The sequence below is a fragment of the Pholcus phalangioides genome, unplaced genomic scaffold, assembly GCF_987345545.1.
Source record: "Pholcus phalangioides strain wild (caught in Gottingen) unplaced genomic scaffold, Ppha-v1.0 ptg000009l_1, whole genome shotgun sequence".
Classification (NCBI taxonomy): Eukaryota; Metazoa; Arthropoda; class Arachnida; order Araneae; family Pholcidae; genus Pholcus; species Pholcus phalangioides.
The window spans coordinates 10,457,907-10,485,287 of NW_028301602.1; the positions used below are offsets into that span (position 1 = coordinate 10,457,907).

Genomic DNA, 27,381 nt, shown 5'->3' on the forward strand with positions numbered 1-27,381 from the left:
GAGTGGGAAATGGGTTACTATAACCGCAGTGAATTGAAATGTAGCTGAGAGAAGTACTGTTCAACCAATGGTTAATTATATGGGAAGAGCATTTATAAATTCCAGCCATAATCCATAATTAAAATAGTATAATTTATTAGTTATGAAAACTATATCTCCATTCACAATTTTAGTAATAAATTAAGAATCCAAATAAGCTTCGTTGAAAAAACAGGAAAATTGTATAGAGGACGTTGAAATGGCAAAAAGTACCTGAAACTACACGAATGTCCCGTAAATTACGAGATAAATGTGGTTACTCATGGTCTGTCGAATTGTTTTGGACATACAGTCGAATCTCGTTATAACGAAAGCCACGAGACCGAAAGAATCACTTCGTTATAGCGAAATTTCGTTATAAAGGAATTCCACGTTGCCTAGCATTGTTCCTATGTAAACTTATTTGGGAGATTAGAAAAGTGTTCGTTGAAACGAGATTTTCGCTATAACGGTATTCGTTAAAACGAGATTTTCGTTATAACGGTATTCGTTAAAACGGGATTCGACTGTATTACTGGTCTTTGGGTACAGAAAGTTTGAGAAACGCTAACCTACAGTAATAACAGATCTACGTAAGTAAAAAAAAAAATGTTCAGGGAACGCTGCTTCTAGGACACCCTATACCAGCGTTGCTCAACCTATGGTCCGCAAAGATGGCGAACATATGTGGTCCGCAGACAGACTAGATAAAATTATTTACCCGTTGTAATTAATATTAGTAATCGATAAATAAATATATTTTAACATCATTTCTATAAATCTTAATAAATCTTATGAACAAAAATGTACAGTAGGCTACCTCACGAAAAAACATTCAAGTGATCTGATGATCATATTTCATTGTGGAAAATACGATAGATAGAGATCTTATACGGGAAATCGCCAAATTGCCATCAAAAAACATCGCTACAAGTAGGGACAATCACCGATTGTAATTAAAATTGCGGAAAAAACGTTAAACCCCTTGCAAATATGTGAGATGAACGTTTATACGTTTTGCCATAATTATCATATAGTTTATACTATGAAAACACTGTATGCGCGTGTGATATGACTTTAGTAAGAATTACAAATTCAAATAAGTGCCGTTATAAAAAATGGGGAACAAAGAAAATAGGAACAAAGAAAATTACAGGAATGTCCCGTAATACGGGACATCAATGGTCTATCAAACTGTTTCAGACATTTTACTGGTCCTTATTTTCAGAAAGATTGAGAAACACAGCCCTATACAAACTGCACACGAACTACATCGGCCAAAACATCACTCAAATTGGAAATACCCAAAAAAAAAAACTAGTCGCTGACTGTGAAATCATCTTCACACCACCATATCCCAACATCAAACCAGACCAAGGACAGTAAAAAAGCGCGCAAAAAAAAAATAATAATGATAATAATTGGTTAAAAAAGAAAAGGAAAAAGCAAAAAAAAAAAAAAACTCCGCCTCCTCGATTCTTGTACAGGGATAGGCCGGATTCTTAGACAGCTGGGTGGAGAATAGGAACCAGATATTAATGTTTCAGTTAAAGAAAAAACGACAAATGAAGCGAAAAAACGAAACATGAAAAAACATCAATGAGAGGAGAAAGAAAAACTCTTCGAAAAATGGGAGTTGATGGAACTTTACTTTAAGAAAAAAAAAAGAAAACAATTCTCTTTTTTTTTTTTTTTCCTGTCGAAAGTATTTCTCTAAAGGCAAAGAAATGGCAGTAATTGGCAGTTTGGAAATGTGCTTTTGTTTCATGTCATTCCTTCATCTATTTACCATTATGGCGTTTTACTTGTGAACGCGCACATAGGCGTTATTGAAGGATATCTTTTTTTGCCTAGTTGTTTGGTTTTTTTTCTTGTTGTTGTCTATAGAAATTCTATTGTCCAAAATGGCGAGAAAGAGTTCAACAGCCCAAGAGATCACTCACTCACTGATCGTGCTCATGTACATAAACATACAACCGAAAAGGATTTCTCATCGTGGAAAACGAAAAGAAAAGCTAAGGCGAGGATGTCGTTATCCGTGCATTCAATGCGCGCGTTTTCTTTTTGGGTTTTTCAAATGGAATGTGACGTGTTACGCAATATTGTTCGGGTTCACGGGTTTTCGTGGTTGTCGAATTGAATTCTGTGTGTGTTTGTGGTTGTGAAATTTATCGGTCCTTTTTTTTTGAAAGATATTTATCTCCTTTGAGAATGCTTCTGCTCTTTTCTTGAGAATGTTTGTTGTGTGAAGATGTTGATGAACTAGACCGAGTCTTTTTGTCTTTTTAGATCGCTCGTGTTTTACTGTGAAATGGACAATAAGGTATTTTGTTGAAAAGAAATGATCTTGTGTGTGTGTGTGTGTGGTCGGTTAGCTTTATAGAAATTAAATCAATAATCAATAACAATGTAATGGGTGTTTCAGGTTGAAAAAGAATGGAAATTCTACGTTTCTTTTGAAAATTTGAGTCGCGTGTAAGAAAAATTATCAGAGAAGATAGAGAAATTGTGAAAGTCGAGTCCCTAAAAATCGTGTTGATATATCGTAAAAATATTGGGGGATAAAATAAAATAAATCTATCTATCCATAATCCGTCATTAATTAATTATCGACTGAATATTCTGAAAAAAAAATTCCATTACTTGAGAATATTCAGGAAACATATTTTCTGTCGAGGTAAACTCGGAAAGAAAAGTCATCTGGTCTCCGCCGGGACTCAAACCCAGGCCCTCTTGTAAACCGGACAAGCATGCTACCATCTACACTATGGCCCTGCCTTCCTTATTTCATGCTCTGTGGCGTGAGGAGCTGGAGTAGAGGCATTAGTAGCTTAACTACAGCAAATTACCTCCAGGTGGGACGGTAGAGAGAAAGAGATATACGTCTTTTTTCTCAGCTCAAGACGTCAAGGAAACATATATTGAGAAAAAAGTGATTGATGAACAGACCAGTGTTTCCCAAATTGGGTAATATCGCCCCTTGGTGGGCGATGGAATGGTTCAGGGGGCGATAGGAGGTACAGACTGAACATTGGATCCTATGGGTTCAATTGAGTTGGGGGGGGGGGTGATGAGAGGAAGAAAAAAATTGCTGATGAATGGGGCGATGAAATGCAAAGTTTGAGAAACTGAACTAGACCAAGTCTTTGCTTTTTCAATCGCTTGTGTTTTACTCTGATATGGACAACAAGGTATTTTTTGGAAAGGAAATGATCTTGTGTGTGTGCATGGGTCGGTTATCTTTATAGATATTAATTCAATAATCAATAACAATATAATGGATATTTCAGGTCACAAAAGAAACAGGAATTATGTGGTTCATTTGGAAAATTCGAGTGCCGTAGGGAAAATTATCAGAGAAGATAGCGAAATTGTAATAGCCGAGTCCCCCCTCAAAAATTATTATTGGGTATTAATCAGTCATTAATTTATCACTGACCGAATATTCTAGAAGAATTTTAATTCTTTTAGAATATTCTGCATCACAATCCATCTTTCGAATTATGTAACTCACTCGAAATTCCACAGGTATTTCATGAATTGATTCCGATTATTACCATAACAAAATCATTTCCGCTTTTAATAAAAAAAAACTTCTTTGAAAATCGAAAATGTCCAGAATTAAACTTAATCCAATAACATTGTTTATGCATTGCAACTGTGACCATCAAAATTATGTATTTTGTGTATGAGCGTTTTTTTGCTTCCTCCCTTTTATTTATTATTATAATTTTTTCCAATTGTGTTGAATTACCTGATCATTATAAAAGTTTGTTGATTGCCATTGAGAGCCAAGTCGGATCATTGGTAATTTTTTCTCTTTGCGCAATTTCTTTTTTTATAAATAAAATATGTTGATTGATTAAAAAATATTTTTTGAACATATTCGGGAAAAAATGCAAAAATTAAAATCTTTTTATGGCCCCAATCAGCACAGAAATTGGCGGCTTTCTCAATAAGACCGGGGGAAAAAAAACTAACCGCGCAACAATCGATTGTATCGATATATGCTGAGATATCGGTGATAGGCTTATCCAAAATTTACGATCATAATTACATCATCGTAAAAATTCTAGTAATCAATTAATAAATTTTTCATGTTGATAATGTGGAAAGGCAAATGTGATAAAAGAAGAGAAAAGGGTTTGCGTGTGTTAGGTATGCTTTTTTAATTCGAGTATTAATTCAAGCGTTGAAGATTTTGAACATAAACCTAAATATTTTTACCGTCTAAATCAATGATTCCTAACGTGGGTGTTAACGCCCCCGGGGACGATGGAATATTCCGGGGGCGACAGAAGCTACAAGTGTAATGTAGGATTCTATGGGTTAGATTGCGTTAGGGGCGAAAAAATTTCTGAAGAAGGTGGCGATGGGACAAAAAAGGTTGAGAAACTATGGTCTAAATCAGTTTCACAACCTTTTTTTGTCCCATGCCCTTTTCCTCAGGAATTTTTTTCTCCCATCGCCCCCAACGCAATCTAACCCATAGGATCCTATGTTATATATGTAGCTTCTACCACCCCCCTTGAGTATTCCATCGTCCCCGGGGGCGTTAACGCCCACGTTGAGAATCACTGGTCTAAATCTTAAAACACCAACTAGCGAAATTTTCGGCTCTCATTTTTTTCGGTATTCATACCGAAAAAAATGATACAATCAACCCCGTATATAATCGAATGGAATTTCACCGAGATATCGGTTGTTGAAATTCTGGATTTTTGTCACCGGTTATTGTAGCATCTAAAAACTCGCAAAAATCCAGAATTTTAATAACCGATATATTTCGATATAACATTTTTTTCATTCCGAACAAGCTCCTTTATTCACCCAACCCATACTCATGACATTCCGTTTGGGAATCACTACTTGGACTATAGCCTAAAGCCCTATGTTGATCATAATATTTTTATTATTCCAAAAGACCGATATGTAGGCCTATATAGAATTTTTGTGCAAAATTTGCAATCATAATTTATCGTGAACATCCCTCGGATTAATACTTTCTCGTAACGTCATAACAAATTAATAAATTCTTCGTTAATGTGGAAATAATGTAAATTGGAAAGCGTGCTAAAAAAATAGAAAAAAAAAAATATTCATGTTTTTATACTTTCACGGATTAGTTCAAGCGTCGATGCGGATGGTATCGATATTCGCCTTGACGCCATAATATCGATTGCATATGTGTAGCGACATGGGGAAAAAAAATTCACATGAGAGGGGAGGAGAATAATCTCCTAATACAGAGGTGTGATCATCATCACTCCCTCGGATTATTACCTCCCTCCATATCTAATATCTCGGCCAACCAACACAAAGGAGGTGGGGCGAGACAGCTTATAATCCATGCAATATTTCCGAAAAATCTCCACTTATATACGTATGTATACCATCACACGCTTCCACGCTGCTCTGTCTTTTCGACTCATTTACCCACGATGTGATAATCGTAATATAATTCGGCTCTACCATAAAAAATAGAAAAGCGTAAGCATTAACATGTCCATTAGGCCAGGTGAAATTTCCCCCATGGGGAGAATCTAATCTCCAAAATCATGTTTTATTACGTATCTGATCTTAGCGGAAACGAGAAATGGATGGTCTGATCCATCCGTGGTGATTATTATGATATCTATATCGTGGTTGGGGGGATTTTTGGACGGTTCTGAATCTTCAGTTGTAATTATTGGTACGAGATTAAACTTGCGTTTGGCCATACGAATATGAAGTTAATTTTTTTTTTGTCTTCTCGTTCCAGGAGACAGGGGTTGTTGGTAACATCACAAGATGGCCAACCACATGACAGGATGTCTTCGCTGTCGTTGTCCGGTTCCAAAGCTGACGAGGACTCCAGCGATGACGATGACGAAAGACTGGATGTTGGAGGAGTCGCCGATCTCCGACCGTCCTTCATATACGGAGACGAACACGATGGTAGGTACATGGTAGATCGATGGTAGGAGGAACATGATGAATGAATAGTCCACTGGCCAGAAAAGGCTCTCGGAGCCATCCGATATGGCCTGTGACCACAAACCTATCTTTGTAGAAATGAACAAAGTAGCATATTCACAGATAGCTTTAGTGCCCACCACGCATTTACGGATCACTCTAGTGCCCACCGCGCATTTATAGATCACTCTAGTGCCCACCGCGCATTTACATATCACTCTAGTGCCCACCGCGCATTTACATATCACTCTAGTGCCAACCACGCATTTACAGATCACTCTAGTGTCCCCCGGCATCTGTACATATAGCTCACGTGACCTGCGGCACAGTTCCAGAGCACTTAAGCTATTCACCCTGAATGTTTCGGAAAGATGAGTTTTAAAGAAACTAAAACGATTCCCCAAAATGTTTGAACTTTGGTCATCGGAAGCCCTTTATTGACCATTCGAAAAGAGCAAGCTTCCCCTCATACACGAAAAAGAATAATTTTGGATGATATTTTACCTTTGCTGCCATGGCCAAGACAATGTACATCAAAGATATAAACAATTTACAGCTCATGGATGTAAGCAATTTAAAATTGTAGTATTCTGCAATTGCAGCAGAAATTGTGTAGTCCTACTGTGCATTTAAGTTTATTATAGAAAAATTTACACAAAGGACGGAAAACACATAACATAACCTATTTATTAATATGTTTAACCAAACAGTAACTGAAGCTGGAATAGCCCAACAATAGAGGTAAAGGCAATGAGGGTTCCAGACAAAGCCTTCGAGATCAGTCACTCTTAACCAGGGATGCGTTGACCCCCCTTAGGAATCCTTGAAGGCATTTCAGGTCGGGGGGGGGGGGGAGATAAGGGGATATGTCTGACCTTGGATGAGAAAGCAAGTAATTCATTGTATTTACATTGTTGTATATATATATATACTGAATATTATTTTTCGTAAGGGGTCCGTGGAACACAAAAATGTGTTTTCTCTCTCTAGATAGGAACTAGTAGTAGATTAGAAAATTTTTCTCCTGCTCGGTCACCAGGAATCATTAACTGGCTAGAAAAATCAACTTATCAAGTAGATAATTCAATTCAATTCAATTCGCCGACAATAGCCCCGGCAAATCGTCTAGGGACAATTTACTGCCGAATCCAATATCAAGTAGATAGGGGGACCACCAAAATTTATTTCACAATTACTCCGGGATGTGAGAAAACCTACAACCATCAATGAAAAATGTCTCGAGTCATTTTTCCATTAGAAAATTGCTCAAAGTTTTAAACGTTACTGTTTGCTTCTGCTTTCTTATTATCGATGATCCATTTTGTTGATTTATACGCTTGTAGGTGGATTTCTTGTTACTCTGTGTTGTGCAAATTTATCTATCTATATATATATATACATATATAGGCCTACTCATTTAATAAAATTCCGGATACACCCATCTTTCGGGAAAGCTTCGATATCTCCTTGAGATGGGAAGCTGGGTGCGTCCGGTCTTTCAATGTCCAATGTTATCCATGATCCCACCAATGGTATTTCTCCAAATGTTTTGTTTTGCTCAACAGCTTCCGTGAAAAGAATGAGGACAGCAGACATCGGAGCGAGCGATTCCATCCAAAAGAAAAATTCACCAAACTTCCAGGACGACAGGAACTCCTCATCACCACCAGGACCGTCATCAGTCCCTGGTGGCGGTGAACCGAACGTCACAGTATCGGCATCGTTCCCGTCACCACACATGATGCCGTATTTCTACCCATCGAGTTTGTACCTCCCACCATCAGCATCTAGTGTTTTCCTACCCGGTGGCATCGGGACGACATCGTCCGGCAATCCCCTCTCTTTCTTGAACTCGAGCAGCATGAGCGGTCACCATTTCAGCCAAAGTCCACCGACTGGTCCTTCGGTCCTACCGACGAGTTTACTCTTCAACGCTCACTTGATGTCACATCCTTTCTTCAACGGAGGTTTCTCGCCAACGCACCAGAGACTAGATCCCGATTCCTTCCATCACCTCCATAGTCACTTGAAACATCATCCAAGGTTCTGGCCCTATTCGTTGCCGTCGAATTCCACAACGGCGTTCTCAAACACCACGAGCACCACAAGCAGCAACAACAACAACGGCGAGGCCGTTTCTCCTGTCCACAAACTCAAGTCACCAGTACCGTGTGGTCCTACTTACGAAGTGACCACTGCTGGCAACAATTTTAAATGTTCCTCCTCGCCCGTTTCGGATGGTGCGAGTTCCGTAGGGTCATCTTCGAGTGACCTAAAGAATATTGAAAACATGGTAAATGGACTCGAACGTCAACAGATCGCCCCTGTGACCATATCCACGCTCGGAGACAAGTGACAACGTAAAACTACGGAGCATCACTACATGATCTCATTTCGGTTCAACATTGTGACGTGATAATTCGTCACAGAATATACACCACCTGAAAGAAAAAAAAAGAAAAAAAATGTGATTTTTATTGTATAGATGTGATCTTCCAATGTCCGAAATTGTAACACATTACATCGAGACTCTTAACCCTCTCACCGGCATTGACGAGATATCTCGTCTAGTGATTTCTCCTTTGTAGGTTGAAGGGTTAAGGCGCAGGGGTGCACAACCTCCTGCCCACGGGCCAAATGCGGCCCACCAAAGGGCTCCATCTACTCTGCGAAAGTTTTCCCGGTAGAGATATATAGACCTACAACACGATGAATTTGTATCTTTCATATAAAGCTACGGGATATCGCCATAAAAATTGTTAAATGCAAGCAAAGTTGCAATTAACAAAATTGTCAAAGGCCCGTAAAGTTGTCATTTGCAGCCGAAAAAAAAAGTCAAAGGCAAGTAAAGCTTAAGGTTACTGCCAAAAAATATCAAAATCAAATAAAGTTGCCAACTATCGCTAAAACTGCTGAAAAATTGCCGATCGCGGGAAATGATGTGTCGACCACTGCAAGTTAAAATCTAATTCACCAAAAAAGAAAAAAAAACGCATGTTTCACAAATTTTTGTGAGATGAATATGTAATATTTATTAAGAAGTCACCATTCAAACACACGAAAAATACACAAACTGGCATTTCGACACCAATGGATGTCGTCTTCAGAGGAAAATCACTTATCACGCTGACCGAGTATCCCACTTGGATTGAATACCAAATCTTAACTGTCGGTTGCTTAGCGTGAAAAAATACGTCTGTTCGGCGACTACGGTGGTGACTTCTTAATATTCTTGGGCAAAGATGATCTGCTCTTCCATATAGTATTTACCATGAGGTATGAATATATTTACCATTAATATGTGGTATGACTATTATGATAGTGAGAATTATCATAAGCAATATAAATTAATTATAAAGTCATGAAAATAATCAGAATTCTTGATCTCAAAAAATCAAATAACTTTCGTCGAAAATAAAGGGGGGGGAAAACGAGATATTTTATAAAAAATGAGACAGCCCAAATTACGGGAATGTCCCGTAAGAAACGAGTCTCATATGGTCAGCCCATACATACACGTTTCTGGTTCACGAATGGCATAAATACCGCATATCCAACCCGTGGACTGAAAAGTTAGTGCACCCCTTGGGTTAAGGTGTCTTCTGAATTATTGTTCCATAATTTTCACGTGACGATCCAAAAAAAACGAAAATGCATAAAATATTTTTTTCACTTTCATGAAATTTAAAATTATATATGAGCTTGATATTCATGAAAAATTTTAAGAAAATTATGAATGGTAATTTTTTTTTTTGGTCTTGAGTTAATCGATGTAATGTGTGGAAGAGATACTACTATAATATGTGCAATGTTTTATGAATGAATAAGAGATGTAAATATGACAAAAACGAAATATTCAGGGCGCGAATCGCAATACAATCTGTGATAAGATATGTGTTCTGAAATAACAAAAAATGCAATGTCTATTATAATATTATTTCTCACGAATTGTTTTTCAAATTTAGTGGAAATGGGTATTAAAGAGACACAATTTTTTCCCCCAAATGACTCGATATTTATAATGACAATGGAAATTTTCGTGTATTTTTTTCCCCTTTTCATGTTTGTCATGTGTTACATGAATTTTTTGCGAGAGAAATTATGTTCCGAAATGATTAATAAAAAAATAAAATTTATTGATATACAAGGATTTTAAGTGTAATATCGATTGAATTTGTTTTTACCAATATTACAATATTTTGTAATGGTTCTAAAAATAGAATTTCACATGGAAATTTTCTTGCGAATTATTAGGAAGAAATTTGTAAATTCAAACTTATACACATATATTGGTTTCGGGGAAAAATCAGTATCAAAATTTCTAGAAATAGAATTTTCAAATTTATGTTCTTTTAGTTTAACTCTTTATTTTATTTATTTTTGCATTAGCCGGTTCATGTACATTCTAAAAACGAATATCGAAGCCCAAAATTTAATGTGAAGCCTGAAATTAAATTTTGACGTGAATTCTGAAATTTAAGTGTTAATTCTGAAATTTAAATTTTAATAGGAATTCTGAAATTTAATTTTAATGTGAATCCTGAAATTTAATTTCAATGTGAAATCGAAAATCGTAAGCTCAAATTTAATTCTGAAATTTAAATGTGAATTCGGAAACTTAAATTTCGATTCAATTCTAAAATTTCAAATTAAAAAAACTAATATTAACAAGGGAAATTTTTTTTGTTAAAAAAGAAAGAATTTCTCTTTAATTCTTCCATATTTATTTTTTATGTTTTTCTTTTTTCAATTTGAGGCTTTTTAAAAGAACATTTTTTTGTAATTTTTTTTTTTACACTACAAAAGTAAAAATTCTCTTTATTTCATGCGTTCGTTCTCCTGAAAATTTAACAAATAAAAATGTGCATTCTACGACACAAATGTGTACATCAGCGAGTTTTAAATTGCTGTCAACGAATGCAAATTTGTGCATTTAAAGATTATAAATTTGAAATTTTTTATGTGCTATCTACGGAGCATTTTTTCCGGGATAAAACAGAGCAATGTTGATAAAAAAAAGAAAAGGGAGATAATAAGGATCATGTCATCCATCTTGGCATGTCGATCTCGGTCTATCATCATCACGCTATTCTCGTGACTTGATGCGATAAAGAATAATTTCTCTGGTACATATATATTTCTCCCCCCCCCCCGGTTTTGTATTGGATTTGGGCGTTAACCGGGCACCCTTCGTGACCCGGCAAGAAATGGATGACGCCCTTTTTATCATAAATTCCCTAAACTGATAAGTTTTGCGAACAGTAGAAATGATGTCTTCATCGCATCATTTTCTCGCGCGGTCATCATCGCTTGGGCAGAGCTCCAGGCAAAAATATAGGTCGATTATGGTGATGATAATATCAACCCTTTTCCTAATTGGGATAATTTAAATTTATGTATTTGGGGGAAGGACGGAGTGCTAAGTCTCTCTCTCTCTCCCTTTCCATTATAACGGTGAGATATTCTGATTTTTTTTTGAACAGTTTGACTAAGAAACTGAAATTATTTAGATTCTATAAGTAGGGGAAAAACTTAATTAGGGATACGAATACAATGTTAAATTTGATGAGCTTATGTTATTTTGATAATACATTCTTCTGAGATATCAATGAATTTTCATCATCTAAATTCTAAACCTAAGAAAAGAAATTCAGCGTAGTTATAAGTAATAATCATATGTGATTATGTCGGTTAATCGACGATTATTAATCGCAGTTAAGAATTTTGGTTGTGTTAATCGACTCGACCAATTCGATTAAAAATTTTATTAAAACTATGTGAATTAACTTGATTTGTTTGAAAACAGACCGATTGGATGTCTTATAAATCATGTTCTATACAGAACATTGTGGATAAATGACTATATTAAAAAAAATTTGAATTAAAAATATTTGAAATAATTTGATTAAATTCGATTCAACGAAAACTGATGATTTCAATTCAAATTAAGTTTGACTGGAGATTTAGACTGGCATTCCACTATAAAAGTCTGACAAAAGATCTTTTACAAAACATGAAAAAAGTAACCAACTAGCCTATTGGTTACATTCGAGATGCGTTTATTGGTTGAATTTTTCAAGTTTTAAAAAAATACTTTTACAAAACTTTTATAATATAATCCCGGTCTTAGAAGACAAGACCAAAATTTATTGCCTCCACTATGAACAGTAGATGTTCGTATTCTTAGAAGCATGCTCATTTAACAAGTACCATTCGAGAGGAATTTCTAGGGAAACAAGCAGCAGTATAATCGAAAGTAATTTCGAAAAATGCGAATAATAACCAAAATAATCGTTTGAAAAAACGACAAGCTCCAGAGGAAGGACTACAAGTTTTGACAATTATTATGTTCAGCACATTAAATTACGTGATTTAATGCCTTAATAAATAATAGATAAATTCACTTTAGATCAAATTCGGCATAATTGTCATGAGCAATTGGAGTCACTTTTTTCAATTTGATAATTTGGAGTAATCAAGTTTACTAAATAAGCTAACTAATTTGCCATCTTTGGTCCTAGTTCTAATACCTGACCCATATAGTAAAAATTGGACTTAGCCTAGTGCTTCCATAAAGCCAAGATCAGACTTTCGTTACAATTCTTCTCTTGAAAAACCAATAAATCAAAGCTTAATTATAAATTGAATCAAAGCTTAATTATGAATCGATACGAAGCTTCGTGCACCCTTTAAATAGCACTGACGAAATATCTCGGCCCCTTAAAAGGCCTTTTATTTTAGTATTGATAAGACCAAACATTTTGGAAAATTGATTTCTCAATGGAACACTTTTCCCTATACCCCTCAGCTTGCTGCTGCTGCTTAAAATCGGACGAGAGCCTACTACACTCAAAAAGATATGCTATTCTAGGGATTTAGTAATTTGTTTTGTGCCGCTTAAAGGGTTAATTGCTTCAGTGATTCCGTGAGAAATAAATGAACGCGATTCGCTCAATATTTTTATACGTCATGAGTTCAAGTAGCCTACTAATTCAAATTCCAACAGGTTCTCTTCAGGTCCAATCACCTTTCCTATGGTTATTAGAATGACACTAAAACTGTTAGGATTCTCAACTAAATACTTCAGATATATTCAGCAAGGTCAAACTACATATTTAGAGGCTTTTGCGAGGACACAAAAAAGTAGTGAAGCGCTTTCAGTCTGATGCCAGTCTGATGCTCCGGGACTGCTGTTTATTTTCCCATGGTAATGAATTGTTGTCGTCATACAGTATCGTAGTAGACAAGCCTACAAATAAATATTTGAACTCTATATAAATATTTCAGTAATGAAGCTTCTCCGATGGGGTAAAGTAGGCCTACAATAGGCTTATAATAACATTTTTCAAGGTTCTCGAGAAGGAAAAACGAATGGACCTACTACACGCACACACACACACACACACACACAGAGGGAGAGAGAGAATATCCACTGAGCCAACATAAAGATTTCAAAATTGTGAAGATCTGCATATTTTGTGTCCAAAAAATGTTGTATACTCTTAATTTTACGGATCAATACTTACTCTTCATAAACAATTAAAATATATAGACTTAATGAAACTTGAGAGAATTTGATAATTCTTTAATTAACTGTTGTATCTAACACAGGGCCGTAACTAGGACTTTTGCCGCCCTTACGACTTTAAAATTCAATAATTTTATAACGGTGGTCTTTGTTCCCCACCTAAAATTGCCGCTCCCTAAATTTTTCCGCCAGGGACAGTAGCCCCCACCCCCCAATTACGTCCCTGGTATAAGAACACGTGATTATTCTTTTCATTGAAATTATGAACACATATGTATATGTAAACAGAGATTTACGTAAATCTATATGTTAATTTTCAGTAATTAACAATAATATTAGACTTAAGCACGAAGATCAACAATTCTATTTCTTTCGTAAGTATTTCTGAAAAAAGAAATAGAGAGGGGAACAAGAATTTTTCTTATACTTAGGGGGAAAACAACCATTTTCTTTATAATACACGTTATATACACAAAAAGAATTATACTTCTTGTTATAGTGTATTCTTGTTTATGGCTACCACAGTACGTTAACGTGAATTGTATAAAGTATTTTGCCATTACTTGTTTTTATTCGGTTATTTATGTAGCCGTTAATTTAATTTATTTACTTAGCTTCACAGTCACGGGGCTCACAAAGAATTTACAGCCCGCTATAGACCAATATACTGTATATATATACACACACAGGGTCCCATGGGTATACAACAACGTTTATAACGAATAAAGCTAGTAAGGCTTAGGTTTTAAAATCGAGCGAAAAGAAAAAGGCCTTACCACACACTCCTGCTCTTTTTCTTTTCATTATTTACTTTTTTCTTCATTTCACGTAGCCTCTGGGCCTGCAGACTAGTAGACGCCTCTGGGCCGCCCTCCGATTGATTTTACCTGGGTCTTGTCTGAATCTCCGATCGCGTAGGGCCCTGTCACGACACTAAGACGTGTGTTAAAGGTAATAGGGTTTCTTCAAGATACTTTTTTTTAACGAGGTATAACACTAGTGAGTAAGAGAGAGAGAGAGAGAGATACATATAGGCCTACCTACTTACTTCTGGTTAGTGGGTGGAGGAGGTGGAGGCCTACGACAGGGTTTCGTTTTTATGGGGGGGGGGGTCCCCGCGACGTTAATATCAGAATCAGCGAGATGGTGGTGGATGTCTATCGCCGCCCTATGTCTTGTCCCAAGAATGTCGTTTGTCACCTAGACGTAAGTGTCCAGGGTCATACGCGACAGTGCGAGGAGTGTTGTTCAACTGGTGTTGAATTGATCAACGTGATGCGATAAAGCAACTCAAATACTCGCTGTAACGTAAAGAGATTGGGACACATACTCCTGGTTCTTGTTTGAGAAGGTCCCTGTGTGATGGATCGGCGATATTCACATGAATGATATTTGCAACTTTTTTCTCTTTTTTTTTTCAAATTTATTGGTAACACATATTTGTTCTGTTGACCTACATTTTAGAACATTAAACCTGATTTGATTTTTATACTGATGCCAGATAGCAAGTGTCCCCTCGGGTCAGTTTCGATGTCAGCTTCTGCTTGGGAAGAGAGAGAGAGAGATCTAAAACTTACTGTCGTTGGTGGCACTAAAGTTTTTACTGCAATGAAGTGCATGACTAAAAAGTCATCATGAAAAATGTCTTCTTTTCATTCTAAAAATGCATAATGTGAGAATATCTTTTTAAACTCATGAAACTTTTTTCTTATTCTTGATGAAAAATATATGTATATTTGCAAATCCCAATTATATTAGTGCTTTTTGAGTCAGATAATTCCAAGATCTTTAACAATGAGCGTCAGAGCAGTCATTTTGACTGTTTTTGATTTTGAAGACGTTGTAATCTCAAAGAACATTTGAAGTATGGGCTGAATTTTTAGTGACTTTTAATTATTTCTGAGCTTTTTTTTTCGTGTACGTACGAAAATTTGAAGGCTTTGAAGGCTTTGCTAGGAAGATATTGACGTTTATACTTGGTACGGATAAATGCAGTAATTAGCAGTTTTGTAGGTGTATTCCCTACATTCACTGAAGACACACAACATGACATATATGCACTAGTAACGCACCGATAAGAACGCGAAAAAAAACTATATAAATAATAATGATATTCCAATGCATCATGTGACTCGGCTAAATCATGCACGTACAATCAAAAAATCTCTTCCAATTTAGCTGCAGTTTCAGTTTTCAATGTCGAGAAAACTTTTATCATTCAACTGGCAAGATCAGTTTTTGTTTTAGTTTGACTTTCCCTAACTCTTCATTTGTTATGGAAGCATCCTAGGAAAGAGAAGTTCATTTACAGTGTGTAGAAATGGTTCTCTCAGGAGACGAACATTTGAATAACGATGGCATTAAATAGGTACAGAATGATATTTCACGCGGACGTTTCGTTATAATGGCGGAACTGTCAACCAAATTGGAAGTTTATATGCCCAATCTCATCCAGCGGACAAAACAAAAATTTCATGGAACCATATTGCTGAAGTATAAATTATAAATATATCATAACGACCGTGAATCCAGGTAAAACAAATAACGGAATAAACAGGTAAAAAAAATGCATTATTTCATACCTTTGCCCCGGTGTCGAAAGAAATTGAAAGAAGCGGTAAAATTTCATAACGAATCCAAGTTCGGGTTTGATATCATTGACCAGATGGCCAGAAAATACTGTGCAGGAGTGATGCTGATGATGGCTGGTAAACATTTATACACGTTTGTTTTACAACATATTAGATCTAGTGATGGTCAATCGCAAACCGTTGATCCTAGGAGAGGCACACTTCCAATTAGAAAAATTATCCAAATAACATGTGCAACTCAGATACGTCATTCATATTGCATCGAAGGTTTTGTATAGCTCTATTAAAATAAAAAAAATCACCTTTTATTATACAGACACCCTGTACTTTTCGGAAACCCAATTAGGAAGTTGTTGCCTTGTATCTCCTGAGAACAACAAAGAAAATTTTCCACGTTTTTAAGTGATATATTTGATTCGAAAAATTGAAAAAGAACAGCATAAACTAACGGGCAACGCTTCTTTTCCCCGTTTATGCCATTCTTCCCCAACATTTCCCCGATTTTTGAATTCAAACCTCCCGGATTGAGAAAAAGTAGTCATATTTTTGTCAACATTTTTCACTTGAAAACTTAATTTCTTCACAGCTCTGTGTGGGCACAATTCATCACTTGTCACGGCAACCCCCCTTCATTTTCACCGATGGGTTCGTCAGAATATCCCAAGTCCACAGGGGGGGGGGGGCATATGGTCCCAGGTTAAGAGCCAATAGTCCCGAATCCTACACGTAAAATCGAACATTTTCTGAATCATCGGGCAATTGAACCATTTCTAGGAAATCTTTTCCCCATGTTGCCCATGCTCTCTCTCTATCTCCTAATGCTGGGATTCTAAACGGAAGATAAATATGGCATCTCGTGAGATGAATTCTTTAAAAAAAAAAAAAAGCAAAACAAAAACAATAGCAAAATGATAAGAGATAGGAAGAGAAACAAATACGAAAAAAAAATATATTATATATAAGCCCAACGTTATATAGTGCAAAAATATATATAGGAAAAAGGTAGGTTGGAACCACATCCAAGGCAGCTGTCACGAACCCATCTAGGTACTATAAATCACCCCCTCATCATCCTAATTATCGGTGGCGTTCCAGTGGGAGGGTCCGAACCCGGGACTGTTATACGTTGATGGCTATCGCCTAGTCTCTTCCATCTACTACTACTATCCATGGTAAAGTAGTACAACGATGATGTAGTCTGGAACATTGTGGTTGAGGTGGATGATGGAGGAATCGTCTACGGCCCGAGAGTTCGTGTTTCTCTCTCTCTTTATGGATATATCCTCCTCTCTCTTGCCTATTTTTTTTTTTTTTTCCTTTCTTTTACAATCAGCACCACTTAACTATAGCCTTGCCAGTTATAAAGTATGTTTGGGTTTGTCACGGTGCAATTTGGGCGCTGGTAATGAGGGAGACACGGGGCTTCACTCAAAACAAAAAAAAAAAAAAAAAAGAATTCCCTTGTCTTAAGGGAAAAAAAATAGGGATTTTATATAAATTGCGGAGTACACCAGGCGAACTCGGTTACAACGGCCTACGTTGAAACGATATGTCGGCTGTGAAGTCATTAATTTGGTGGGCCCAGCTGATTTCCATGGAGGCCGTTTTAGTATTACGTCAGCAGGCTTTTAACCATTTTTGACTCCCCCCCCCCCGTCAGCAAATGTCAGCAAAACTTTAACCCCCTCCCCCCCAGCTCGTCAGCGAAATTTTGTCAGCTCCGTCCCCTCACCTCCCCTCACCTCCTAACGCACAATGGCACCACGCGGAAGGGGGGCGGCACGAGCCTCTTATGCACCCCCCCCCCAATGATCAAAAATCTATTTTTAATGCAAAAATATTTTTTTAAATTAAAATTTTGGAAAAAATACCTTTATATATTATTATAACCAATTTCTGTTAATTTCAATGCTATTTGAAGGCTAAAAACTCACGATTTCTCTTTAAGAAATTCATTGCGACCCACCCTCTAAGCCATATATGCTAAACCCATTGCCTGAATATCAAATATGGCCCTCTGCGTGATCTGGTGTGGCTCGCCACCATAAACCTAATTTTGTAAAAATGAGCTAAGCGGCACATTTAAAAATCCGTTAAGTGGCACAGTTTTAGGACACTTAAGCGGCCTATAATGCAGTTCTACATCACCCAAGTTACCCGCTGCACATTTCCAGAGCACTTAAGCGGCTCGCAACGCATTTCTGGAAAAATCGAGCAGCCCGGAAAAATCCGTTAAGTGGCACAGTTTTAGGACACTTAAGTGGCCCATAATGCAGTTCTACATCACCCAAGTTACCCGCTGCACAATTCCAAGGCATTTAAGTGGCCCGTAACACATTTCCAGATCACTGAAGTAGGCCTCAAAGATGACTTTCATATTCAAAGATCACGTAAGTAACCCGCGACACAGTTACAGAACACTTAAACGATCCGTGGCACATTTAGAGATCCCTTGAGTGACATGTGGCACAGTTCCAGAGCATTTGAGCGGCCCGAAAACTTTTCCAGAGCACTTGAAGGATCCGTGAAACATTTAGAAATCATTTAAGTGGCTCTGTAGGGGACTTATCAATAGGTAGAATGTTAGTTCAGGTGCCCAAAAATCACCATTTGTAATGGTGATTTTGTAGTTCAGGTGCCCAATAACTATCGAAAGGTTTTTACCGTTTTTGGCGCACCGAATAAGTTGCCATTAAGAATATTTCATATCTTCATAAAGGTTGGTTGATGACGTAAGCATCATCCAAACCCCCCCCCCACCTGTCATCAAAAGTCAGCAAATCGGAAACCCCCCCCCCCCATCGATGCTGACGTAATACTTGAATGACGCACCACGGTCATTTTCTGCACACGAGGGTTAAGTAGACCGGGACCTACAGTTTATTGCCGATTCCGAACGGCCTGCTTGGTATTCATACCCATCGAGAGGTTGGTGCGCTAACCCCTCGATGGAGGACTCCCTGCGATAGCAATTTTTTCTGCGGTCATGTCGCCGTTTTTGTGGCATCCCTGTGTCAGGAAAGTTTTCTGACAAGGACGAACCGGGTATCGAACTCGTGACACCTCTAAAAATCCTTTGGTACTTTAGGCGAGTATCTTATCGACCGCGCCCTTGAAATGCATGGCCCCACATCTTTTGCGGGCCTCCGGTCAGACTTTTCACGGGTCCTTATATGGTTAATTTACAGCGAGAAAAATATAAAAAGAATGGGAATTGTTCCGGGACCTGGGGCTATAGTCCTGTCAGCCCCACTCTTGTGGGAAGCATGTTTTGGAAAATGTCAACCAAGATCAGTCTGTAATGACCAAGACTGGACAAATGCCCAAAAAATTTTCCTGACCTACTTAAAATACGGTAAATCTTATTTTTTACGGCGGTACAAAAAAATTCATCCGTAAAAGAGAGGTGACCGTTAATTAAAGGGGTTTGAAATGCTTACTTTCACTATACGAAAGAAATTATTATTTGGCCGTAAAAGAGGGATGACTGCATCTGATTGGAGAAAAATACGTGCCCGGTCAAGATTTTTACAAGCCCCGGGCATGTCCAGACCTGGTAATGCCAGCTCGGTTATAACGAAAAAATTTCAAAGAATCTTCGATGTCGTTATAACCCAGTTTGACTGTATTTCACTATGATTATGGTCCGTAATTGTCTATGAAATTTTTATACGATCCCCTAGTTTGATGAATAATGAGAAATGAATCGGATATGAAATATGTGGTTTCGTGTTGGATTTTTCTTCTCTTGTCTTTTTTTCATTGTTCCGTTTCTTACTTTCTTCTTTAATTATGATTTTATTTTTTTTCCCTAACATACGGGTATTTGTCATTTTTGTATGAATAGTTAAAAAGATTGTAAATGATCAATGACTTTTTTAACAACTTGGAATTTGTAGTTGCTACTAGATCGCGGATGAGAAATTGATGTTTCTTTCGCCTTGAATTTACGTAATGTGTTAATTGTTCTTGATGGTATAAACACTAGGGTTATTCTGATTAATCGATTAATCGGGTCGGTTAACCGATCAATTGTTAATCGCGGTTAAGAATTTTAGTTGAGTTAATCGACTCTCGATCAATCCTATCAAAAATCGATTAGAATTTTTATTTGAAGTTTTATTAGTATAATTTAACATGATTTATTTGACTAAACCGATTAAATGTCTTAAATTATATTCCTATACATGACGTTTCACATAAGTGACCGTATTTAAAAATATTTTAATTAATATTTTGATCAAATTTTCCGATAAAAGTTGATTCAACGAAAACTAGAGATGATTTCTAAGAAAATACGGATTTAAAAAATCCCAACAAAATCTAAGTTAAGAAATTCCTGGATATGACAAGCATGTTCAGCATATCGTGCCCCTTATGACAGAGACAAGAATGTGCAAATTTGTGTTTATCAGCTGGTTGGATCACTTATTTTGCTAAGTTTTGCCATAAACGTAAATGGGTATCCCCTATTGAAACGCACTTTACAAAACATTTTAGGAGAACAATTTTCATAACAGTAGCATTCAAAAGTCGTTTCCAAGTTCTAGAAATTTCCACATTCATGTTCCTGGTAAAGGGGGTAAGGGGGCACGATATTAAAATAGCCTCAAATGGGCGGCCTTTATTTCTAATCTATTGCTATATTTGTTTACATCCATTCAGTGGATAGATGCGTGAAAGAATATATTTTTAAAGCATTAATTAATATAGTAAAAGCCCTCTTACCACACCCCCCCCCCTTTTACGGACAAAAAATGATATCCCCTTGTATAATAAAATTGTACATTTCACTCGTGATCAACTGTTACCCCTCTTCTGCGGACGAATTTTTTTGTCTCGCTGGTGTTCGCAAAAAAAAGGTTTTCTTGCGCTATATAGTTACCAACACTACGTTTGCTATGAATGAATAGCATTTAAATATATTCGATTAATCGATCAATTGAAATATTGAAATTGTTTGATTAACCTGTTAAAACGTGGTATTATTTGATTTAATGTTCCTTGAGAAGTAGGTCAAGTTGTCTAGCCCAGCGGCGTAGCCAGAAATTTCGTTCGGGGAGGGAACCACTTTCATTTTGGGGGGGGGGACCAAAGTGACAGAACAATGGATTTGGCCATCTTTTTCCCTTTCTTCGGTCATTTTCTCACATTTCGGGGGGGGGGGGGGGACCAGACCCCCAAGTCCCCCCCCCCCCCCCTCGCTACGCCCTTGGTCTAGCCGTTGGTCAAACTAGAGTTGTGGTAAAAGACATTTTGTAAAAGGTTCTATTGCTGTTAGTAGGGGATATAAAAGCGGTCTGGAAATCAACGGGCTCAAAAAAGAATTTCGTAGATCCCCGTGTTCAAACCGGGAATTTTTGTTATTGCATTTTTTTTAGAAATATAGTAGGAACTTGAAATTTTTTGCTGTAACTTTTGACAAATATACTGTAACAATATACTGTACTATTAAAGAAATTTTCAGCAAGGGTTTCAGTAATTTTCTTAAAATGTTTTCGACAACATTTTCCACAATGCTTTCGATAAGTGTACCGACAGTTTCTAATAATAATTTGACAATGCTTTCGATAATAATTATTCAATCGAGTTTTCAATGATTTTCATGAAATTCCCTAGAAAATTGTTTACGAGGTACATGTACGGTTAAGTAATGGTTTTCACAGCTTAATATAACAGTGATTTTGATAACTTTTTAACAGTGCTTTTGATAACTTTCTAACAGTGCTTTTGATAACTTTCCAACAGTGCTTTTGATAACTTTCCAACAGTGCTTTTGATAACTTTCTAACAGTGCTTTTGATAACTTTCTAACAGTGCTTTTGATAACTTTCTAACAGTGCTTTTGATAACTTTCTAACAGTGCTTTTTTTGATAGTTTTCAGAAACAAAATTGATGATTTATGGAAAAAGATAAACTTGTAGAAAATATATATTATTTATAATTTTTAGAAAAAAATTGAGAGAACTTTTAGACAGTATTAATAATAATTTTGTCAGCAGTGCTTCCGTTCTTCGGAGGTTTCTTCAGTAGGGCTTACAGTTAGCTTCTAATACAGTTGCAAAATTTTCAAAAACAGCTGGGCTTTCGATAAATTTCTTTTATTTATTTATTTATCCATTCATTCATCACTCCAACAACAGATAATCCAGTTACAGTTGGAGAAAACACAAATAAAACGGTTAATACAGTAGTGCTTTTGATAACGGTAAATGCTTCCAGTTGATTTTTTGATAGTGATTTCTGGTTTAAAACTACTTCTAAAAATTTTGAAAAATACTTTTAAAAAATTTATTTTTAAATACTGTAAAAATATATTTCTTTTCTCTTCGTATAAAAAACAGTAACACTTACTTACAATAAATTTAAATTTACTTATTTCACTTGGCAGGAAAATCAATAAATTTAAAAATTTTTGTTATATTTTTCAATCTAATTCCATTTTTTTCACGAATATTGATAAAATATTGATCATCTATGATATGAGTAGATTTTGCTACTGAAAGGATTCAATAACCACATTGATCACCAAACTCTGTTGGTGGTCTGCACGGAATAAATAATTCCAGTTTATTATCGTAGTAGTACAGCAATACAGTATACTTCCCGATTTCTCCTTCATTTTTGGAAAGCTTCGGGCCTTTTTCTTTCCTGTCCTGTACACGGCCCTAATCTCTCGTACACATTCGTCAACGCGCATACTCATTCTCTCGAGTTCTCGTGTCTGTTCTCTCATTCACGCAAAGTAGGCCTAGTGTTTTCGATAACTTTCCAATAGTGCTTTCGATGACTTTCAATAGTTCTTTCGCCTAATACAATAGGCCTAGTGTTTCTGATAACTTTTTCAATATTTTTTTGTTTTTCACATAACTTTCCAATAGTGCTAAGCAATTTTTTGTCAATACTGCTTCCGATAAGTCTGTCTCAACAGTGCTTCCAAAACACTTTTTTGATAGTGGGATTTCAATAATTTTTCAAAAAGAAACCTATTGAAAAAAAAATTTCATGTTGTTTTTCAATATTTGCAATATTTTGCACATTTATGGACAGAAAATATTTGTAAAAACTTTTTTTCCTCTTCGATAAAAAAAATACTTTAAGTAAATTTGAATTTGTTTATTTCATTGGGCAGGGAAAGAGAATGTGACCCCCCCCCCTCAAATTTTGCACAAATTAAAAAAAAGTTAAATTATTAAAAACTTTTTTTCAATTTGTTCTAATGTATATTGATAGTGCTGATTAAACACGATCGACTTCGCTACTGAAACCATTCCATTAACCACATCGACCACAAAACTCTATTGGTGGTCTGGCTACGGAATAAGTAATTCCAGTTCATTAAGCTCTAGGCCTGCATGCATGCATGCATACGCTGTAGTAGTAGTAGTAGTATACGGCCCGATTTTCCCCTTCATTCGCAAAGCCTCGGGCCTTTTTTTTTTTTCCTTCTCTATACACGGGCCTAATCTCTCGTACACATTCATACAATGCGGATACTCACTCTCTCTCTCTCTCTCGATGTCTGTCTGTTCTCTCTCATTCACGCTTTTTCCTCCACGGAATGAAAATCAGAAAAAGATCGGTGGTCGTGACTGTGAGAAACGGGCCCCCCGTGAGCAACCGGCGCCAACTATGGGGGGAACGGGGGTTGGCATCTCACATCCAACAGAAATACTCCCAGAGGTGGGCATCGCTGACATGAGGTCACAGTAAAAACAAACAAAGACCCTCTGATCAGGGCGTAAAGGTAATTTAGTAAGCGGGGCACTTGCCCCTTCCCATCCCCCCCCCTCTACCTCCTGGTATGAGTAAGTAGGTTCCTAGTCACCCAAAAACTAGCGTTGGCTTCGGCCAGTTGTGCTTGCCCTTCTCCCCGTCACGGACTTTCGTCATACCTGATTCACCTAGCCAAGTTCTCAGAGGGGGGTCCGCAGACATTTTGGCGGCGCCAACAAGACATCGCCAATTTCTTCACGCTTTCTTACGAGGAAAAGAAAAAAGGCAATTTTTGCTCGCAAATGATTTCTTTTTTTGTTTAACGGAGTTGGATCACAACAGGGTGAAAAGGTCAACGAGTATGGTGGATGGACATTCCATTGACCGATCGAACAAAAAAATATTCATATAAAATTTTAGATAAAATTTAAATTTTTGTTTGATCAAAAATATTGAAAAAAATCAAAATTCTGAAATAATTGTCAAGGTTTCTCACTCTTGAATGTATTTAATTCATTTTTTGAGGAACTTAAAAATGTATTTATTTCATTTTTTGAGGCACTTAAAAATGCATTATATTGCAAAAATGCAAATATTATTGAGGAACTTAAAAATTGAGATAAAATATTGATTTATAAAATTTTCTTCATTTTTGAAATCTTAAATTTGAAATTTTCTGAGAATATTAAATATTTTATTTTCCAAAAAAATTAAAAATTTAATTTATTTTTTTAAAGTAAATTTAAAATTTTTTCTTCCAAGGAAATTCAGTTTATTTTATTGAAAAAAATTAAATTTATTTGTTTAAAAAGAAATTCAGTTTATATTTTATTGAAAAAAATTAAATTTATTTGTTTAAAAAGAAATTCAGTTTATATTTTATTGAAAAAAATTAAATTTATTTGTTTAAAAAGAAATTCAGTTTATATTTTATTGAAAAAAATTAAATTTATTTGTTTAAAAAGAAATTCAGTTTATATTTTTTTTCAAGAAGTCAAATTTATACAGAATGTTTCTAAAAGAATCACCCGATTTGAAATGCGTATATTACGAAAAATATTGAACATAGACACTTAAGATTAATTTTATATTACATGGCTAATCATAAAGTCATTTTAAAAACCGAATTAAAGGTGCTTAATATTTCCCCCATGGCATGCACGGCATATGTCTATGCGGTAGCCAAATTCGTCCCAAACATTTGCGAGCATGTTTGCATCCACTGCTTCCACGGCTGCAGTCATGAGTACCTTCCATTCGGCTAATGTAGCTGGAAGGGGAAGCACATAACCATAGTCTTTTATAAACCCCCCCCCCCGGACTGTGAGGTCCGGCGATCTTGGAGGCAGGCCCGTAGCCAGAAATTTCGTTCGTGGGAACCCCTTTCATCTCAGGGGGGGGGGGGTCCAGACCCCAAGTACCCCCGCTACGCCCTTCCTTGGAGGCCAGTTGTGTTTAACTGAATCGTCAGGTCTCGTACAACCGATCCATTGTGTAGGAATGCGGTTGTTCGAAAACTCTCGAACGTCCAAGCTCCAGTGTGGTGGTGCCCGTCCTGCTGGAAAGTGAAGTCATCCGAATCGGTTTCTAACAGTGGGAAAAGCCAATCTTGACAAACACTGAAGTGGTGGCCGAAGGAAGAGCGTTAGGAGGAGATAGCGCTACCTGGTGGCAACTGCGTAAAACTCGTGATTCCCTCTTTTTACCTATATATTATTCAATCAAAACGGATTGAAAGCAGAATAGTTATACTTTTTTTTACATTGGACGATTCTTTTTGAAACACTCTGTATTTTGAAGAAGAAAAAAAACCAATTTATTTTTTTAAAGAAAAATGCATTTTGGTTTTGAAAAGCAATCAATTCAGAAAAATTTCATAAAATTTAATTTAAATTTTTCTTGGATATTTTAACACACAGTCAAATAAAACGTGATATATGATTCAAATTTAATTCATCTTTGTCTGAAGAAAAATTCAATTTGCTTTTTAAAAGGAATAAACATTCAATTCTTATTTTACTGTTCAGAAAATTTCATAAAATGTAATTCAAAATTTACTCGTATATTACACACAATCAAATGAAACTCGTAGGATGATTCAAATTTAATGTTACAAAAGTCTTAACCAAACTGATAAAGAAAAAACTGATAATTTATTTTTTGAAATTTAAAAGAAATTCCATTTACTTTTTTATCGAAATTTAATCTAAATATTTCTTCTTAAATCCCAGTTTTTTAGAAACTGTGTGGGAGGTAGCCCAGATAGATAAGATATTCGACCAAAGGATGTTTAGAGGTGTCGCGAGTTCGATCAGCACCTCCTAGAAATAGAGGATCTATCTCCAGGAGGTGCTGGTTCGATATCCGGTTCGTCCTTGTCAGAAACTTTCCCGACAAAGGGGAACAGCAGAAACGACGACATAACTGCAGAAAAAGATTGCTACCGCAGGGAGTCCCACATCGAGTAGTTAGCGCACCAACCTCTCAATGGGTATATAAAAAAGGCTACCTTCGGAATCGGCAATAAATTGTAGGTCCCGGTCTGCCCTCGTGTGCAGAAAATTACCGTGCTGCGACAAAAATAAACAAATTAAAAAAAAATGCAAATGTTCAATCGCAAATTTTTAATATCAAATCTTTTCTAGTGAATTTCAAATTTCGTCATATTACAAGACACATGTAAATAACACGCGAAGAATTATCTAAATTCAATACAATTAATGATTTTTACTCAACAAAATTAGTGTATCGAAATTTATGGACTAAAAAAAATATTTCAAGAAAAATTTTTATCAACAAATACAATTGAGAAACACAAACAAAAAAAATTACTATTGAAATATCTTTGTTCAATGGCATTTACAAACTAAACTCAGGAAATCCATTTGAAGAAGAAAATAAAAATCCATAAAAAATCCAAATAAGGAAAAAATATTAAATATATATGTACTGCATTATAACAAAAGTAAATTTTTAAAATAAATTTTCCGATTGTTTTTACCCTTTCGGGCATAAAATAATTTTTTTTTCGTTCTGATTGAAGGGAAATACAAGAATTCCTTTTCACACACACACACACAAATGCCCATTAAAAAACATTTAGGGAATTTTTTATCCCTTTCTTTTTCCCTAATGATTATTTTTTTCCACTTTTTTCACTAAATTGACGAATAACACGTTAATTAGGGAAAAGGTAAAAGAATTTTTTTTTTTTTTCAAAGAAATATTTTTTCCCCTGAATTTGCCAAAAGTCCATTGTGATTTCTCTTGATTTAATCATTTCGTTTTCTCCAACTACTAAAAAAAAATTTTTTTTCATTCTTTTTTTTACCCGAAACTTCTATTTTTATCCCAAAAAAGATGACGTTTGGTTAAAAGGTTTATCCTCTCTTTTTCCCGGTGTTTTTTCCCCCAATTTTTTTTTTCACCCATTTAAGGTGCATTCGAGAAGCATTAATTTAATTATAGGTATTTTTTTTTTTCCTCTTTTCCCCCCTTAAGGATTATTATTATTTTTTTATACTTTTTTCTGTGGTTTTTGACTTAATTTTGTAAATCGTGTTAAGTAAGGA

The 27,381-nt window shown here is 36.0% G+C and overlaps 1 protein-coding gene across 1 annotated transcript in view; it reads left to right on the forward strand.

Annotated features, from left to right (window-relative positions):
• The window catches only part of LOC149081726 (uncharacterized), a 60,025-nt gene extending 51,565 nt beyond the window's left edge, over positions 1-8,460 (forward strand). Inside the window, exons 6-7 of the mRNA XM_089237145.1 lie at positions 5,780-5,955; positions 7,539-8,460. Coding sequence (XP_089093271.1) covers positions 5,780-5,955; positions 7,539-8,329 — 967 coding nt within the window. The 3' untranslated portion in view covers positions 8,330-8,460. The remainder of the gene's footprint in view (positions 1-5,779; positions 5,956-7,538) is intronic.
• The last annotated feature ends 18,921 nt before the right edge of the window (positions 8,461-27,381 follow it).